A 20,530-nucleotide genomic window follows, 5' to 3' on the forward strand; every position below is an offset into this window, starting at 1 on the left:
AGAGTAAAATGTTATGTTAGTTTGTAATAAGCTAACATTTTTAAGAAGTGTAAATAATTTTAATAAGGAATTTTAAAGATTTATTGTATAAACAGTCTTTCCCAACAAGTACAAGTTCAAGCTCTACCTAGTTTACTTAAAGAAACAAATCCTTACAAGAATAGCAAGACGACAATGGCTATTTTTATTTCACATAAACTAAGCTACAAACAACACAGACCAGCCTTTAAAGAATTGCTCTTCAGAAAGAAAAACTACTGATGAAATAAGCATTTTCAAATTTTTATTTCACCTTTTGCAAGAAATATCCAGTGTCATATGACAGCATGTGTATGAGACCAGCTTATACTCCTTTTGAATACTCCTTTCTCAGCAAATCCCAGAAATTTCAGTTTCAGAATTGGAAAGCAGGTACACTGAAAAACAGCTCTCTCTTATTTAACTGTGGCCCATAAGCAAACCTCTGTTGTGGAAAGGGTAATTAGCAAGAAGCAAGAGAGGATATTTCTTTATTATAACTATCTTCAAGAAAGTAATAGCTTGTTGCATATTTGCCATACTTTCATCTCACTCTCACGCATGTAGGCACACTTCTCTTTCACGCATACACAACGCATGAAAAGGATTGATTTAAGTTACTCAGTTGTAACTCTATACATTCAGGCTAAACACCAACTCTAGAATAAGGAACAAGATGCATACATTCAAGTATTTTCCAATTACTTCCCCAGTGTTCACTGTAACTCTCCACAACATGCAGTATATATTTGCATAATTTTGAAACATTTTTCTACTATTCACCAGCTCTCAGCTTCTCTTAAAACCAGGGTATTTTAACTGGTGAGTATTAGACTGCATTGAGCTATAAACGCATGCCTCTTCCAAGCAGGAAAGACAGTATCAAAAGAAAGTCAGAAACATTTGTAACATCACTAAGTTTTTAGTAAGTTTTAAGTTCTGATAAAAACCAGTAACAGAATGGCTCAGGATAATAAAATGAAAACAACTAACTCACCTTCCAGGAGGAATTCCTCTCTTTGTAAGATCTATTCGTACTTTCTCTCCCACATGTCTGTAAATCTCTACAATGGCTAGTATGGCAGCATCTCTCACCTGTGAATGCCAAATTTAAATTATTCATTTCCGGATTACAGAAACCTGAACAGCATTTTGCTGACAGCTCACTAATCTTTCAATTGGCCTGCACACCAACTCATTTCACAAAACAGTTGAAACAGTGAGAATGGAAAGGAAACACAACTGTTAGTTCAAGATGGTAAATGAAAAATCCTAGAAATAACAGCTCTAGAGGGAATTTCTGGGAATGACATGAAGTAAGAATAAGAACATCAAAAATGTGCTGTATTTAGGACACTATCACACTAGGCAACACTTCCAAAAGTTAGTCCCTGCACTCAGTCTTGATGCTTCATCTTGCCTTCATCTCTTTCTACAAACAGTGAGGCAATTCTGTAAAATTAGGTATCTGACTGCCCACAAGAGTAGGCCAAAGTGACCAGCATTTCCTGTACTTCCTTCACAAGCAATTACCATAAGCAATTAGGTGGTATCACATAAGCACAAGAATAGGAGTAAGACGAGATAGGGTAAGGGTTAATAATAGCTAAAGCAAAGAGACAGCTTGCCTTTTACAAAAAAAGTCATCACAACAAAAAGTGCCAAAAATGCATGTTAGTAAATGCCATTATTCTCTATAAAGAATTTCTGGAATTATTTTGGTATTTTTCTTTGTAACAGTCTGCGGTAAAACCACAACCACTCTATCAAGATATGAACTACATCTTCACTAAGGATCAACAAACAAGACAAATTCTTAACTGATTTTCTCCAGAATAGAGCGATGCTATGGTACATAGAGGAGACAAGGATGTTGCTGCACCAAGAAAATAAGCATAAAGACCTCTTCTGTTTACTTGCCCATCTCCTACCACTCCTGCCTTCTTCCTTTCTGTATTCTTAGTATTCTTTCTCCAACTCAGCTTTAGAAAAATCAAGAGACTATTTCCATTCAACAGTTTTCTGAAGCTCAACATATGTAACCACTACAACTATATCTTGATTTTCACTTCAGATGTTTTTGCTTATTTAAGCAATTTTTTAACTACAGTCCTATAGAAAAAAAATATCTGTTGTATACAAGCAAGCCTATCAGCTTTTCTTAAATGCCTACATTTATTTTGCATTCAGTTCTCTCAAACTGCAGTTGCAGAAGCACCAGGAAGTAACGGAATGCTTACCTGGCTATTCAAGTCACCAAACGCTGCACACAGATGTGGTACTAACTTGCTGAGGCTTAATGATTGTGCCCCGTAACTGAAAAAAAAAAAAAAAAAAAAAAAGAAAAGTAATTATTTTTCTGACAGAAAATCAGAAAATGAACTTTTAGCTTGTCATTGATATAATACAAACATATTAATCAAGCTTTATCTCTCTCTTAATAGTCCTTCGTCTATTTTTAAATCAGACACAAATATTATACCTTTAGTCCTTCTTTATGAAAGCTTGCAGGTAAAGTTGTTCAACTTTTCCTACTTATTATTTTAATTGAATCAGACTTCCTAAAGTATTAGTTTCAGACAAATAGGAAATTCAGAAAAAGAATAGAATCCTTATGTCTCCATAGAAACAAAAAGCTTACATGTTTAAGGTTGCAATAAGACACAAACACACTCCTTCTCGGGATCGGTAATTCTTGTGTTTAAAACCAACAGCAAGGCGTTCCCAAATGTACTATAAAACAGAAATAATTGTCTTTCATTACCAGGAGCACAAAATGATGTAATTCTACTCGTTTTCTATAACTACATTAATATCAGTTACAAAAAAAAAAAAAAAAAAAAAAAAAAAAAAAAAAACATAAGACAGGTCCACTGGAAAAGTAAAGGCACTTTGCAGATAAAATTAAGTTATAAAATGTACAGCATGAAACACAATACAGATTATTGTTATGCCAAAACAATTTCTAAAAGTGTTCATCACAAATCTAGCTATGTATTTTTATTGCATGAGAAATGGCTTTAAAAAAATGCAGAATTGGTACAGTTAATAAACACAAAACAAATATTAACATTTTCAAACTACTGACTGAAGCAGAAGTTGCTATATTGTTTTGGCTTCATGTTGTTTCCCTGCCAAAATTTCCTCTCATCCATTTTAGCTCCTGCTTATCCATACTCCTGCTGTCTACTTCTCTCCTACTTTTAATTTACTTCTTCATTTTTCAGTTATTTCTCGCCAATTCATTCTAGTTTCTTCGCTTCCATTTCCATTATGATTTCATTTCTCCTTTTGTGCTGGTGTTGCTTCCTGTAGTATGATTCTCTGGCTCGCTAAACCCTCGTTTACCTTCTTGCATCTTTGTTTTCCATTGCCTGCCTTTACCCTTTCACTGTACCATTTATCCTTTTACCTTTCCATTTCCTTGTCGTTCTCTAGCTGAATAGAGTGTAAAGAGTGTAAACACGAAACTTACGAGACTTGGGATTCTCAGTGGTGTTTCAGAGCAGATGCACAGACTCAAACTGCAACTCCCCCAGCTACACCGCTGCCATTACAGCCTCCGTCAGCTCTCGAGCAGAGCATCCAAGGGGCGCGTTGCTTAGCAATGGCTGCACACTGGCAATGGCACAGTTCGCAGCAGCGCAGGCACCACCCTCCTTCCTACCCCGGGAGTGCTGCAATTACGATGTATAGTGACTACGTAAAATCTTTCCGATACAAATGATTGCAACTGTATTTGGCTTGCCGAAAGAAAAAAAAAATGCACACAAACAGCTACTGATCAACAAGGCAGGCAGCATTAGGAGCAGGGAACACTGCATCCTCTTTATTAAAGAGGGAGCACACTTCACAGCAGACTTAAATTTTCCAGCTAGAGCCTACTTGATCACTTTGACTCATCTGTGATTTCTTGTTTGTCTTATACTACATTACATTCAGAGAAAACAAGCCTCAGATAAATAGAATATATCTTGCTGAAATTACACAGCTTAACAATAAAGAACAGGATCTTATGGAAGAAAACATCCCTCCACTTCAGGACAAATGTGAAAAAAGGAAATAGCCACAGTAGGTGTACAAAAATACTGCCAGAGAGGCAACTGCAGAGTATGGAAATAAACAAAGCAGGCTGAAAAGAAATTTAATCTTTCACTAAATTAAGCCTGAATTCATCTAAACAGAGAAATTCAAATGGCTTCTCAGAAATTTCAGCACTCATGTCTCACTAGCAACAGTTGATGCCAACCTTCTTTTATCCTATTCATGCACTTATACCAGCTCTATTCATATTTTGAAGGGTTCCTGCCCATGGACAGCTATGTCTAGCTCTTAAAACAAAAAACAACTAAACAACACAACAACAAGAAAAACCCAAACACATTTAAAACAAGAAAAAGGAACTGACAACAGGACAAATTAAGTACTATTCAAAAACACACTGGAACAGACCAGAGGAGATGATCAGGAAGAAACTTACAAGTCTTATCCCCAAAAAAAGATTCCACCCAGCTCTTCCAAAGGGATGTTTCTCTGCAGCAAAGGAAGCCTAAAACTCTGTATTTCAGTGCTGGAGGCACAGGAAAGACTTCTCTGTTTTGGTCCCTGCTGTGAGGATGATAGAGGCTTTTCATCCAATTTTTTCATGATACATAAGCTGTCTTGAGACAGACACCTGAAGCTGGGTTTCCCCCACCCTAGGGGAGTTACCAGAAAAGCCATACCTTCTCTTTATGCATGCTGTTCCTTGGACCCCATGAATCTTGTATTCTTTCCAACACTGCAGGAAAGCTTCAAAGGGGATGAAAGCTTCTTTCTATCATAGAATCACTGAATCACAGAGTATTCTGAGTTGAGAGGGACCCTTAAGGATCACAGACTCGAGCTCCTGACTCCACACAGAACCATCCCAAAATCAAACCCTATGTCTGAGAGTGTTGTCCAAACACTTCTTCAACTCTGACAGCCTCAGTGCCATGACCACTGCCCTGGGGAGCCTGTTCCAGTGCCCAACCAACCTCTGGGTGAAAAACCTTTCCCTAACCCCCAGCCTGACCCTCCACTGCCCCAGCTCCATGCTGTTCCTTCAGGTCCTGTCGCTGTCCCCAGAGAGCAGAGCTCAGTGCCTGCCCCTCCACTTCCCTCATGAGGGAACTGCAGGCTGCCATGAGGCTTCCCCTCAGCCTCCTCTTCCTGAAGCTGAAGTGCAGCCTCACAACAAAGGCTCTCTTCAGAAACTGAAAGATGCACCACTAATCCAGAGCTCATTTGCAAGGAGGGCCTATCGTCCTATCACAAAGAATCACCAGTTTCTTTATCAGTGATTGTTTTAAGAAAGGTGTCTCCAAGATGCTATGCAATTATCCGAAGGCTGTTACTGTAGAGGTAGGTATAGTTTCAGGTCTGTAAGCAAGGTACTTCAGAGCATCTTGGTACATGAACTTGTCACTTGTGAGCGACTGGCACTTAGGCATGAAATAAATAACATATCTCTTGTCAATGAATATGATCAAAACTGCAACTCATCAACAGATAAAGGCTAGGCTTTATGGATGATGCGCTGATGCCTAAATCCCACTCATATCTGTAAGTTTCTATACTTGCTTAAAATGCAACCTGTTTTTACTAGCAGGCAAACAAAGCAACCACAATTTTCTAACTGCAAATGAAGTTTGCAAAATCATATTCCTTGTGCTCAAACATTCAAATTTTATCTATGAATAAACAAAGCCAGGAACTAGCAAGCAAAAGAACTTCATTTTGGTGTCGTGTCCCCCCCCCAAAAAAAATACACACAAAAAAACAAACAGACACTCCCTATTAACTTCTGCATTTAAACTCAGAAAGATTTTTTTTAAGAAATTAAGAACTCAAAGAACACTTCTTACTGACAACCAGGCTCCCCAGAGTTCCACATAATATCGGTCCTCAAACAGTGAAGTCCTGTTAAACAATCTTATGAGTAGATGTATCTATATTTAGCACTTGGAAGCCACCCAGTCCTAAGAACTGTGAAAAGGTTTGCTTAATTTGAACTTCAACGTAAGAAATAAGGCAGTGGGGAATTTATCCCCATCTCAGTTTGTCAAAGGTTCACACGTATGTTTGTCATACATTTAGAAAGCCAGATTTTCTGTGTTAAAATGCACTATCTCAACTGTTGGACTACTAAGTGTCAGGCACAAAGCACATTTTAAAATAAATTCCGAGCAAAATAAACTTACTTATTCTCATTATGCTATCACAGATCCAGTAGGTTGTTTCAAGCATCCTTTAATTAACAAAGTCCTGCCACAAGGCATGACATGACAAAATTCAGGTATGATATTCAAAACCTGCAGAATTGTGCTGTGCCAGGTTTTTATCTTCAGCTGAACAATGCATCAGTGTTAATCCATTAAGAATACCTTTAACATTTACACTATTAACAGTCACCATAACATTGTGACGTATTCAAAGTCAAGCTCATGCATAAGTAAAAAGCTCAATGGAGGCCTATATCTGAATCTCTATAAAGTGAAAGCATACCATGGGTGTAGCTGCCTCATCCATCAATTTCAATATGAGATTCTGTGCTTGCTCTCGAACTTGGTCTTTGGCATCTCCCAAGCGATCTATCAAAGGCAGGAGAACTACAGGAGAGAAAAACAAAAACAAACAAACAAACAAACAAACAAAAAAAGATGAAACACTTGCCCAGTAAACATTTTGTAATACTGAAGGACAATTCCTTAAACACGTTTGAAATATACCTTATTAAAAAAAAAAAAAAAGCTGACTGTAAGATGGTCAAAACATTTGCAACTCTGAAATGTATTTCTGAATATGTTACAAAATGAACAACAAATGCATTGAACCGAAATTAAAGAACACAGCATTTCCAACAGGCTTAAAAAAATAAAGCTTTCTGTCTTAAAAAACTGTATGAATGACTACCATTTAATCTTCAAAAACTATGCCAGCAGCTTCTGAATGTCTGGCTTTTCTGAAAAATAATGCTAAAACCTGGGGAGCAGTGGGGAGAAGTAAAGAATAGGATAGGACAAAGAACTACTTTCAAATCATTGGGATTTTGCTATTTAATTACAAAAATTTTAGATGTTTTAAATCTTCCTGTTCACTGACTGTATCTTGTGGAAACTTGTCCTTCCTTCAGTAAAAGTTACAATTTCAAAACAAGTGCCCTCAAATACTATTTAACTAAAATTATTCAAGAGTTGATGACTTCACATCCTAGAGATTAGAACTCACTAAAAATTAAAGGACTTGCCAAATCTTTGATTTGCTTATCCACAGAGAAAAGTTTTTAATTGCAGCTGATAAACAAATTAACGCTATATGATCTCTAGGAAAGCTATCTGAATGAATGCTGAGATCAGCATTGTGCAAGACATCTTGCTATACTGGTTCCCAGTTCTCTGTATGGCGCCTACATGCACACTTTGTGGGATTCTTCCCCACAGTGCTTTCAGTACAACTTCTTGAAAACAAGCAGCAATGACACTGAGCACACTGCTTTTTGACAGGGATTACAACTAATGGGAAACTGATGGAGATGTTATCTCCCACTTATCTCCCATGGGACAGTGCTTTTACAGTCACTATCAGTACCTGAAACACCACTTGGAAAAATCAGTGTCACAGGCTAACGTTAACATTTACCTCTTAACAGCTCAGCCTTTTGTATGAGCTTTTGTTTCTGATCTGATTCACAGATTTCTAAGAGCTGAAAGTATCAGAAAGGTAATTCTAGCTGGAACTCTTACTCAACGCAGATCACGACACCCAGCCTGTAGTTCTCCTCCAAATTAGTATTCTAGTCAAGCAGGGGCCAAGTTTGTAATTACCATGCCATTTACTTCAAACTTTAAAAGTAGCCTAACATTCCTAACATTTACCAGGAATCTTTTGAGGACTCTCTCATATTCCACCACCAGCTAAAGAAGTTACAGCTAAAATCACCTTTTACTACTTATGGTGTTACATTTCAGAACACATGAGAGTAGTCGACAGTTATTTTTTGTTTGGTCCCTCTCTCAGCCTCTGACTGCTATTCAGCTCACAGAAGAAATAACTCTATCACCCTGCATTTTGAAAGGGAAATCTGAAAGAATTGTAATAGAACTTGATGATTATAATGACAATGATAACTAAGCAGTAGTGGTGCCAGCAAAAGAAAGGGAAAAGAATATGTAATTCAGGAGGTCTCCTCAGTCCTCTGCTTCTACATAAAAGTATTAAACCCCCCAGCTGTTTCTGTAGTGTGATAACTGCTGGACAAATACATTGCTGAACTCTGATTTTTTCCTCTTACTGTATCTGAATACTTTCTAATTGTTACAATCTAAACACTTAATTCAACTGGCTCTGGATATTCCACTGACGTCTTTAGCTATCACTATCAAGCTTTTGCATTTTTCATCTATTTTTTCTTCCCTTTCTGCTCTGAATAAGTTATTATAGCTGTGTTCATTATACACTGTGAAAAGAAAGGGTGTCCCCCCGTGTCCTCCCCCTCCCCATTTTGTGAACACCGAAGAAACGTCCAGAACCTCAGAAGTCAGTTTTGGGAGTACACATCTGACCCCTCCTAAATTTCCAGTCACAAAACAAAAATGAACACTGAGAAGTTGTTCCAAGGGAGGGCAGCACAGTGAATGCCTGTCCTGCTGAACACCACTCTTTTGTGACTCATTAGCAGGCTGAGTCAGTTCATGGAGCTGTAGATACCAGGGCTTTGCTGTAATCACGAAGGCAAGCACAGAGAACAGCTACTAGAAGATGCTGAACAGAGATGAGGTCACTGTGTTACACTAAGCTATGACACAGCCTGTGGATTACTAAACACACCAGCCTTTGTCACTCTGGGAGCTCTGACACAGGAACTACCTGTTGCGGCAGCTGCTCAAGGGCCTGCCTGTCTGCAGCCTTGACTTGTTTTCCCCCTAAATCACAAGTTGTTTTAAGAGCACGTATATGGCAATAGACATATTAGACATAATTGCATAAGACAAAGGAATACAGCTGTTGAGTGCTGGCAACCATCAGCTGGTTTTCAGTTTGGTAGTTCATCTTTTCTGTCAGAGTAAGCTCCAATAGGAAATGATTTTAAGTTGGTTGCCTATCAATAAAATTTCAAAGTGATCAACTAGAAGGGGATTGCCACCAAACATATTTCAACTTGAACTCCTAATGTCTTCATCACTTGTTTTGCAAATGTCATAAATGTTTATAGCAAGAACTACTTTGATTATTGCTTTTTCTGCATTGGTGATGAAAAATAGCCAGATAGTGTTAGCTAGCCTTTCTACAGGCAAATGGGAAACACATCTCCCTACCCAAATATTCCTAGACCATTTTTAAGATGCTTGGGTCCTCTTTAGCATCCTGTTTTGCTAATACCCCTCTCTTTTCCCCTACTCTAAGCATCCTTGCCTAGCTTGCATTCAGTGCCTCCTGGCCTCTTGCTCCACTCTAGTTCTGTCCAACCCAAGGCCACATAGCACAAGAAATTTTGAGTTCTTAGAAGAAGAAGCCCTTAAAAGAAGTCCTAAGCTCAAAGCAGCCATTACAGTTTAGCTTCAGCAACTACAGTACAACACACTCTACATCAGGACAAGCCAACACTACTACTAGAAAGCAGCAGCTTTGCCCACTCACCACCCCAGACACTGTTTCCCTCTCCCAGCTCAGCCCAGCCCTTGTACCAGTATTTGTCTGTTTACAAGCAGACCTGAGGACATACTGGGGCATTCCATCAATAAGACGTGTCCATCAAAGGCAGGAGGTAAGAGATATGTTGGAACTGAGTCCACAGGACCAAGCTAGGAGATTTTTTGGCACCTTAGGAAGTATATACTGGGTATTTGTGCACTAGAGTTCATTAAAAGATTTTTTAACTTGGCCACCTTTAGGTGGGTTTCTATCCTTACCAAGAAAAGCTTAAGTCATAGTTGCAGTACAAGGGCACACTGCACCAGAATTGGAGCTCCTGCTCTAGAAGATTAGTGCTATTACTTCCCAAAGAACAAGTGACCTGAAAACATACCACTAAGAACTTTTATATCACGTTTATCCCCCAACTTTATTCTAAATATAACTGAACAATTATTTTGGCTGGTAGTTCTCCTTTATGTTTTATATGCTTTCTCACCGTCATTATCAAACTGATGTCCTTCTCTATGCTGCTGTGCAAGTGCTCCATTTGGTTGTTTCTGCCATCAGTCTGCAAGCTAAACAGTCTCAAATAGACGTTGGAGTTACACAAATGTGAGGATGAAGAAGTAGCATCATCTATAAAGGCACTATTCAAGGCAGTAGTATCCCAACTTATCCAGTGAAGTATATTATCTGTCACATACAGTACGGATTCACGTATCCCTACTGTTTTATATTAATCTTGCTGAGCTTACTTCTTCCATTGCCTGGTTTCTTTAATTTATTTCAAATGGATTTGGAAAACCCAGTAACGTTTTACAACTTTCTTTCTTTTATTAATTTCTGCTGATAACGCAGAATTATTCTTTGCAGAGCCACAAAGACCTGTACCCCATTCTACCTGCCCTCGCACCACATTTTAGCATATTGTCAGTCTCCTATCACTATGAGCCATTCCACAGGTTTTCCTGTTAATATGTCAGCATAGTTATACAAAGATATTATAATTTTCTTCAGTGAAGAAATCTTAAAGGTGTTAGTAAGCATGCTGTATAGCACACATTAATTGTACCTGGTCTACCTCCAACTGACCTGCTATCTACATCTGACCTGATATTTATTCCTTTTCCTTTCTAACTGCATAAATAGTTAGGTTTGTATTACATCCTTAACAGAGCTTGTTACCCAATTAGTTTCTTCTCTGTTGTTTGTCTTCCTTTTCTTGGCTTGGTAAAAATAAATAAATCTTCATTTATACGAATTCACATAATTATTTTTGCACTACTAGTTTGACAATAATGTGAGATTTAGAGCCAAGAACAGCCTGGAGAGTCAGAGTAGAGCCTTGAGAGATTAAACAGTTATTTCCTCTACAAGGACAGAAGATGAGAAACAAGTAAATCACAGAATTCAGCGCCTAGAGTGGCACCCCGTTTATTTTTAAAAATTCTGAGCAGCTTTACTGTATGATCCCCTGAAGCAAAGAATGCCACAGGTAGCACAAACGATTTTCTTTTGTTAAACTTTAACAGGAGTTCCTTCTTTTACAACACAAATATGGAGTTTTTCAGTGTGCATCATTGCTCACAACTCCCCCTTATTCCCTCTCTATTGACCACTGCTCTTTTAAGTGCCCTTCTTGCATATACCTTCTCCTGTCTACCCCTTTCTGTGAACCACTTTCAGAGAGTCCCTGTCAGCTCTACTGGAGTTGCAACCACAAAGGTTCCAGACAGCTCAACAGGATGTAAAGAGCTTTAAACATCATAGGGGTTGTGTTGTTGTTGCCTTTTTTTTTTTTTTTTTACAGCTTTAGAGAATCTGTCACCAAGACAAGAAAAGTCACAGCTTAGAACAGCTCTGACCATTACCTATGATCATTAACCATAAAGGCAACTAAAGGAAATTTAAGAATTTTCTGAAATGTTGCAGGAATTTCATCTTTTTGTGAAATTCAGAAATATAAACACAATTCAAAACATCTATTCTGGGGAAAAAAATACAAATAACTGAGTCTCCTTTTGCAGCCTTTTCTAAAAACAAAACAAACAAAAGCAACCATGCAAATAAACAAAATAATACTCTTATTTGAGTAAACATTTCAACCAAGAGTAAGGGCTTGTACTCTTTTTCATCCCAGAAAAAGATTAGACTACTGAAAACTAGACTTACCTAGCTAGCAGTTACCAAGCAGGAGGTGGACCACATAATCCCCTTAGACCACAGACTTCAGTAGACATAAAGCTCTAATTAAAATGATCCACAAATAAAGCCTACAATCTTTAACACAAGCTAAAGGTAGCACCTATGTTCTTACACCATTTTTAGATGACTGTCTTGGAACATCGTAAGTAACTACATAGCACAGGAGTGGCAAGCAACTATATAGTTTGAAATTAATTACAGAAAGGACATTCCTGGAACCCTTAAAAATTCCAATCACCACGTACAAATTAGTAATTACAGGAAAAATGAGTATTTACAAGTTAATATAAAATTATTCAAATTCCAACAACAGCAATGACATACCTATACATTTACATCCCCAGCTATTGTTTTAAACTATGATTAGCTCAGAAAGCTTCCTACATGTTCAGCTACCACTGCTGGAAGTGGATGGGCAACATACTACCTTTTGGTCTTAAGGAAAAGAAAGTTACTTTTCACTTACCGGTTCCTATATAGGATTTAAAACGTCCTGATAGTCTGTTGACAAAGGCACCTAAAACATCTAATCCCAGTAACGACACCTGTCAAAACAAAAGCATGAGATACACAGAACAGAAGACTAGAGATTTCTTTAGAATATACTTTAAAGAAATTACAGACTTCTGTATGTAAACAAGCTGGACCACTATATCTTAAACTAATATCTTAAACGTATCTTAAACAAATAAAAAAATGAAAGTTCCAATTAGAGAGCTGATAATTTCTTAAAAGCTTTCATTAAGACAAAGTTATCAGCATATGTTTGGATCAATTATATTTACATATACTACATCAGTTCAGATTTTTTATTACTTCTCTTAAAACAGGAAGAAATTAAATGTTAGAAAATCAATGTTTTACTATTCGCAACTTGGAATTATTAAAATTTAAATGATGAATGAAGAGGACTAAGGAGCTGGAAGAAGCTCTTCATTCTCTTCATTTTTCTCTCTGGATTGTGTATGAGGACTGCAATTCCATTCCCCCTTTCTTTAAAAAATGACTGCCAGATATTGTTTATCACAGTATAAACTGTAAATCAAAATCCCTTTTAAACAGGGACCAGCACCAGGACAGACATATTGCTTTAGGCCTCACCTCCTCTACCAGGCACCTAAGCTGCTGAAAGAATAATAAAAAAATAAAACAGAAAGCCTTACAAAAAAAACGGGGTGGGGGGGGGGGGGGGAGAATGGATGAGGAGCAGTTCTCAGATTCAGAAAAAGCAAACAGCTTAACAGTTTAAAACAAAAACAAAAATAAATAAATAAAATAAAATAAAATAAAGCCCAGATGTTACGTGCTTGTCTCAATCTGGTTAACCTAGATCATCCACTGAAGTGATTGCATCTTTTACCAAAGTCCCAAGAGAACAACTCAGAGAAGCTAATGTTATCTTCCCTAGCAATTCAGACCACAGCATTTGTCTACCTGCTCTGTAAAATATAGAAGTTTTATTTCTTTTCACTTGGTCTTGTTCAAAATTCAAAAAACAAAATAAAGCACAAAATGCTACTGGAATTCTGAGCAATTCCCATATACCAACAGAAAGTAGATGAGACGACAATATCCATTTATCTAGAAACAAAAACGTAGTCAGAAATGATCAGTTAAATAATTCTGGTGAGGACACTTCTTCTCCCCTTTTATTATCCTGTATACTGTTCCAAGACTTCATTCTTAATTTCCTGTAACTGTTCATTATGAACACAAAAACCTACGTTGTTGAACCTCGTGGTTAATGCAAGCTGCTGCCCATGAAGAGGCAAATGCCCAAGACCTCCTGAAACTTCTGAAACTTTGGCGTTTGTAATTTTCCCCACAAATACACAAACAGAATTACTCCCTCCTACTAGCTATTTATTTTCATAAAATTTGGAACCACATTTTCTTCAAGAACAATGTTCTCTTAAAATCCTTATCCGTAACAATTGTCCAGACTAGAGGAGAGGCCAAAAATAATTTGACTGGGGATGAATATGAGGAAGAGTGGCCCATGTACGCAGTACTGTATGATTCTTGAAAAGGAAACTAGACAACTAAGCCCTCCATAAAATATAGGATCTGAAGCAACCATAAAATTAAAAATATTTTAATGAATTTAATATTAGTAGATCTCCATTTAAACAGGAGATGGAAAATTGAGTACAACTTACTTGGAAATTTACTCGTTTTTATTACATACTAACACAGAAGAGTATCCCTGGCTTAAATTACTATGTTGCTAACAAGTAACTGCAGCTGAAACATAGTAGAACGAGAAAGCAAAATACTGTAATTGATAACTTAAAATATAAATCAGCTTTTATGGTAACATCAAGGCTTTCCATTAATGTTCTTTTCCTGATTCTAAAGCTACACAAGACTTGAAACAAAATCTCAGTATAAAACGTGATGCCTGAAATAAGAATTTGTTTTTGAATATACATACTGTTTTCCTATGCATCTGTTTCCTTACTATGAGCTCCACCTTAGGTCTAAGGTGTCTTTCAGTGACAATCTTTAAGACACCTTTTCTTCATAAGTATTCTGTTGTTTATTAATGCATAAATCTGCAGCATCTCCCTCTGTAACAATGCATACAGTTCCCTACACATCTGATTATATTTGTAAAATCTCTCGTGATGACTTTGTGCAGCAGCTCAGAGATTAAAAATTAAGAGGAACACATGACTGCATTTCATTACAGATTTTAATGTGTTTTCAGTCATATGGCAACAACACAAGTGTTCATGCATGTTCACACATTTTGCAACAAAACTAGATTTCACAAGTTTTATGGTATGTGGTGACAACACACGTGTTCACACATATTCACATGTGTTGTGACAAAATGTGAGCAGACGTGTTTTCAGACTTCATGACGTGTTCATGCGTGTTGTGACAAAATGCATTTTCACATCTTTTCAGGCATATGGTGAGAAAATGCATGTTAATGTATGTTGTGACTAAAGGTATTTATACGTGTTTTCAGGCATTTGGTGACAACATGCACGTTCAGTGTTCATGCATGTTCACCTGTGTTGTGACGAAAAGAAAGTAGACATTTCAGTGCTTTGATGACAAAATGCATATTCATGTGTGTTCAGGTGTGTAGTGCTAAAGGATATTTTCATGTATTTTCAGGCATACGCTGACAGCACACGTGTTCATGGGTCTTGTGACAAAACGCATTTTCACACGTTTTCAGGCATACAGTGACAACACCTGTGTTCATGCGTATTCATGCATGTTGTGTAAAATACATTTTCACACCTTTTCAGGCATAAGGTGACAACAGATATGTTCACACATGTTGTGACAAAACACATTTTAATGTGTTTTCAGGCATTTGGTGGTAACAGACATATATGATTTCAGAGCCCTGATGACAACACACATGTTCAAGTGTGTTGCAATGAGGTACGTTTTCACATATTTTCAGCTGTTTGTCAATAACATGCCAGGTGTGGACACATCTGAACACGTGTTGTAATGATACACAATGTGTTTTCATGGATGTGGCAACAACACATGCTCACTCATGTTCACACGTTCAGCCTATGGAAGCAACACATGGTCACGCGTATGGAGATGTGTGGCTACAACATGCCTGTTCACCTCTGAGGTGGCAACACATGCTCAGGCATGTTCAGGCATGTGGTAGCAACACGTAGAATCATAGAATCATAGAATATCCTGAGTTGGAAGGGACCCTTAAGGATCATCAAGTCCAACTCTTGACACCGCACAGGTCTACCCAAAAGTTCAGACCTTGTGACTAAGTGCACAGTCCAATCTCTTCTTAAATTCAGACAGGCTTGGTGCAGTGACCACTTCCCTGGGGAGCCTGTTCCAGTGTGCAACCACCCTCTCTGTGAAGAACCCCCTCCTGATGTCAAGCCTAAATTTCCCCTGCCTCAGCTTAACCCCGTTCCCGCGGGTCCTGTCACTGGTGTTAATGGAGAAAAGGTCTCCTGCCTCTCGACACCCCCTTACGAGGAAGTTGTAGACTGTGATGAGGTCTCCCCTCAGCCTCCTCTTCTCCAGGCTGAACAGACCCAGTGACCTCAGCCGTTCTTCATACGTCTTCCCCTCCAGGCCTTTCACCATCTTCGTAGCCCTCCTCTGGACACTTTCCAACAGTTTCATGTCCTTTTTATACTGTGGTGCCCAGAACTGCACACAGTACTCGAGGTGAGGTCGCACCAGCGCAGAGTAGAGCGGGACAATCACCTCCCTTGACCTACTAGCAATGCCGTGCTTGATGCACCCCAGGACACGGTTGGCCCTCCTGGCTGCCAGGGCACACTGCTGGCTCATATTCAACTTGCTGTCTACCACAACCCCCAGATCCCTCTCTTCTAGGCTGCTCTCCAGCGTCTCATCGCCCAGTCTGTACGTGCAGCCAGGGTTTCCCCGTCCCAGGTGCAGGACCCAGCACTTGCCTTTGTTAAACTTCATGCGGTTGGTGATTGCACAGCTCTCCAATCTGTCCAGATCTCTCTGCAAGGCCTTTCCACCCTCATTCGAGTCCACAGCTCCTCCAAGTTTGGTGTCATCAGCAAACTTGCTCAAAATACCTTCTATTCCTACATCCAGATCGTTTATAAAAATATTGAAAAGTACCGGCCCTAAAATGGAGCCTTGAGGGACCCCACTGGTGACCGCCCGCCAGCCTGATGCAGCCCCATTTACCATAACCCTTTGGGCCCTGCCCGTTAGCCAATTGCTCACCCATCGTATGATGTTTTTATTTAGCTGTATGGTGGACATTTTGTCCAGTAGGATCCTATAGGAAACTGTGTCAAAAGCCCTGCTGAAGTCCAAAAAAATCACATCAGCTGGTTTCCCTTGGTCCACCATACGGGTGATCTTATCATAAAAGGAAATCAGGTTAGTTAGGCAGGACCTACCCTTCACAAACCCATGCTGGCTGGGACCAATGACTGCTTTGTCCCCCACATGCGCCTCAATAAGTTCAAGAACCATCTTCTCCATGATTTTACCAGGCACTGACGTGAGACTGACAGGCCTGTAATTGCTAGGGTCTTCTTTCTGACCCTTCTTGAAAATTGGCACAACATTTGCCAGCTTCCAGTCTACCGGGACCTCTCCAAATTCCCAGGATCGTTGAAAAATAATTGAGAGAGGTTCCGCGATGACGTCCGCCAGCTCTTTCAGCACCCGGGGATGAATCCCATCCGGACCCATGGACTTGTAGGGATTCAGGTGGAGTAGCAAATCCCGCACACGTTCAGGGTCGGTTGGGAGTTTGTCATCCCCACCGTCCCGGTCCTCCAGCTCAGGGCACCCTGGGTCCCGAAGCCCATCATCGGCATTGAAGACAGAGGCAAAGAAGGCGTTAAGCGTCTCTGCTTTGCCTATGTCATTGTCTGTGAGGAGACCTTCCCTATCAAGGAGCGGCCCTATGTATTCTTTAGTTCTCCTTTTTCCATTCACATATCTAAAACACACACGTGTTCACACATGTGGAGTCATTTGCTGGCAAGACATGTTTACATGTGTTGAGGTGTGTATTGGGAACACTCATGTTCTCATGTGTTCTGCTGTGTGATGGCCACGTGCCTGTTCATGGATGTGTCAGCAACACATGATTCCACCTGTGGCAGTAACACAAGCGTTCACATCTGTGGAAACCTGTGGCAGTAGTGCGTGTTCACACATGTGGCAGTTACACCCATGTTCGTGTGTGGCAGCTACCCCCATGCTCACGCCTGTTCAGGCATGTGGCAGCTACATGCACGTTCAGGTGTACGGTGGCAACAAGCGTGCTCAGGCCTGAGGCCTGGACATGTTCAGGTATCCAGTGGAAATAGCCTTGTCTAGACGTGTGGTGGTAAGAGACGTTTTCACATGTGTGGTTGAAATGTATGTGTTCAGGCACATGGCAGCGACACCCGTATGGCATGCACTTCTGCAGCTTGAGACATTTTTCCTCATGTTCTGACCTGGTCCTCTGTCTGCCTCTGCTCTGTGTCACTGCTGCTCGCTCCTTTTTGTTCAAATGCCTTTCAACTTCAGCTCCCACCTCACTCACCAGTGGTCCCAGCTGTTTCTTGTTTCTTGCCTATTTGCCCAATTACCATTCCAATTTTCCCTTCATTAATGAAACCTTCAAACTCCTCCTGCTGGCACTATTCTGTTGAACAGAAGATACGACACACACTTGTTATACCACATAAATGCACAAACACAACAGCCACTTTCTTGGTCATCCAGTATCTCTCCCCCTTCAGCGTTGTGACCAACAAACCCAAGGAATACTCTGCTTTGCAAAAAAACAAGGAAAAAAAATCTCCCGCTCTGACACAAGACCAGTGATGTTTTATTCGCATGTATTCATCAAGAATAACATCCACGTTAGTCCCATAAAGCCAGTGACCACGTATGTCAGTAATAGAAGGATGTGATACCCTCAAGAATAAGCCATCAGTTCACTGCTTCAAGCTACCCCGAGGTATTATCACAAATATTATCACTGCTCCAGTTTTCTGCATCTGACAGGTATTTCTAAGTCTGAGGAAAACAAATACTGGCAAAGTAATGCCATCAGCCAACTCTCAATACTCCGCATCCAACTTCTCTTTAAAAAAAAATCAGAATTCTTTCCCCTTCATTTTTTCCCCACTACTGTTTGCAGCCTTGGGAAAACGGCCATTTAAAAAACAAAAAATCATGAGAAATGTTTGGATTGCAGCAACAAATCAAAGTCCCAGCCGATATATAACAAACCAAATCATAGCACCAGGATGCTAGGCAAATGATTTCCAGTTCAGTGGGCAACCCTGCGATCGTAATGAGGTATGAAACGAAAAGGTTGAATTGTGCACCTCTTCTGGGTACTCCCTGGTGTTGGCAAGTTTCCGAGCATCTTTGGAAGCTGCTACATCGCTGGTTGCACAGTGGACATCCTAACTGAAGTCCCCAGGACACCCCTTACAGACAGCCTGGGAAAACAGCTCATCTCCCTCTCTGTGAGGCTTCCAGTGTTCTGTAACAAACTTTCACTCCATGCCATTCCCAGACAAATCAATACATGTTCTTAATCCCACCTTACTGATTTGTCAGCAGCTCCAACTGGTAACTGATCTCCTCTTCAATGAGAAAGATGAACGTAGACATTTTCCTGATCAGCTTTCATAGTTTGGAACTACTGGCTGAGTTTTGCTAATTAAACCGCTATGAATAGCTATGTGGTGTTTTTACCATGCTAGGCAGCTAAACACCACAACCACTCTCTCAGTCCCCCTCCTTAGATGAAGGGGGGAAAAAAGTAAAGAACAACTCACAGGTTGAGATAAAACCACAAATAAAGATTATGTGGAAGTGCAGAGGAAAGAAATTACTCTCTGCTTCCCACAAATGAGCAATGCTTGACCACGTCCTTGAAGCAGGGCCTCAGCGCATGTAGCCGGTGTTTGTGAGGAGGACCGACGTTTTCACGAGAGCCCACCCCTCCCCTCTTCTTCCTTTTTCCACCTTTTATTGTGGAGCATGACATCATATGGTATGGAATATCCCTTTGGTTGGTTTAGGTTAGCTGCCCTGGTGATGTTTCTTTTCTCACTTCTTTTTGCCCACCCCCCAGGAGGGTTAAAGAGAGTCCTGATGCTGTGTCAGCACTGCTCAGCAGCAGACACAACATTGGTGTGATACCACTGCTGTTCTAGCTACAATCGCAGAGCACAGCACTGTATGGGCTGCTGCAGGGGAAGTTAACATCCCAGCCAGACCCAGTACAAGCAAACTTTCAAAAAGTAAAAACACTATTAAACTTGTGGCAAAAAGATTTTGACCTCTTAATTCAACCCTGCTGATAACAAGTCCACACTTGGTTACTTAACCCCTCATCTCTTTTCATTCATTACCAAGTCTGCCAAATCAGCCCTTCTGTTCCTATTTCTTCCAGTTCCTCCCCTCGTGTTTATTTGAGGCAGAAACTGTCATAGGATGTCATGTCTTCTCAGACATTGCACAGAGAAGAACCAAGAGCTCCCAGATCTCTCCTCTTCTTTTTCAGGATGTTCAGATGGAGCACTTCATGTAGAAGAATTGAAGTTTCACACTCAGTAGAGTGGGAACAAATATAGCACGTCCAGGGCAAGTTATGTTAGTTACTGCCTCATTATCCATACCTGTCACCCCCAAGAAAATAATACACCTTCTTGTAACTTTCTCTAAATATCCCCTGCTTGTAACTCCAGTTCATCTAGCTCAGCAGTTCTGACAAATAGGCCAATTACCGGCCAATATCATCGCCCAATTAAACTGCCATGCCAACTGGGAGGGATTAATTACTTCAGGACTTTGAAGACCTTCAATAGGACATTAAAAAAAAAAAAAAGATGTTAAGTAGGAACTTCTAGGAATATTCACTCCTCAGCAGAAAAAAAAGGCATCCAACAAATCAATATAAATACCATAATTAAAAACAAAGTTTACTGAAATACTTGTCTCGAGAATACATACAAGCCTGTGACACTCATTATCTTCTGTCATCATTCAGGCCCCGAGCTTACCAACAAACTAAGACCTAGCAGTTAAACATTGGACAGGATACTTCACTTGGAAGGGAGCTACAAAGATCAAGTCCCACTGCATTTAACATCCATGCTTGTTTAAGATGAAATATGAATTTTAGATC

At 39.7% G+C, this 20,530-nt stretch overlaps 1 protein-coding gene across 11 annotated transcripts in view; it reads right to left on the bottom strand.

Moving 5' to 3' along the window:
- The window catches only part of CLASP2 (cytoplasmic linker associated protein 2), a 136,708-nt gene that overhangs the window by 113,931 nt on the left and 2,247 nt on the right, over positions 1–20,530 (bottom strand). For all 11 annotated transcript variants that reach the window (XM_082754919.1, XM_082754920.1, XM_082754928.1 and 8 more), the window contains exons 2-6: positions 12,347–12,425; positions 6,547–6,650; positions 2,660–2,751; positions 2,259–2,334; positions 1,016–1,113 (exon numbers count right to left, since the gene is read on the bottom strand). In XM_082754919.1, the coding sequence (XP_082611045.1) occupies positions 1,016–1,113; positions 2,259–2,334; positions 2,660–2,751; positions 6,547–6,650; positions 12,347–12,425 (449 nt within the window). The remainder of the gene's footprint in view (positions 1–1,015; positions 1,114–2,258; positions 2,335–2,659; positions 2,752–6,546; positions 6,651–12,346; positions 12,426–20,530) is intronic.

The sequence above is a fragment of the Aythya marila genome (genome assembly GCF_965140915.1).
Source record: "Aythya marila genome assembly, chromosome: 2".
Taxonomy (NCBI): domain Eukaryota; kingdom Metazoa; phylum Chordata; class Aves; order Anseriformes; family Anatidae; genus Aythya; species Aythya marila.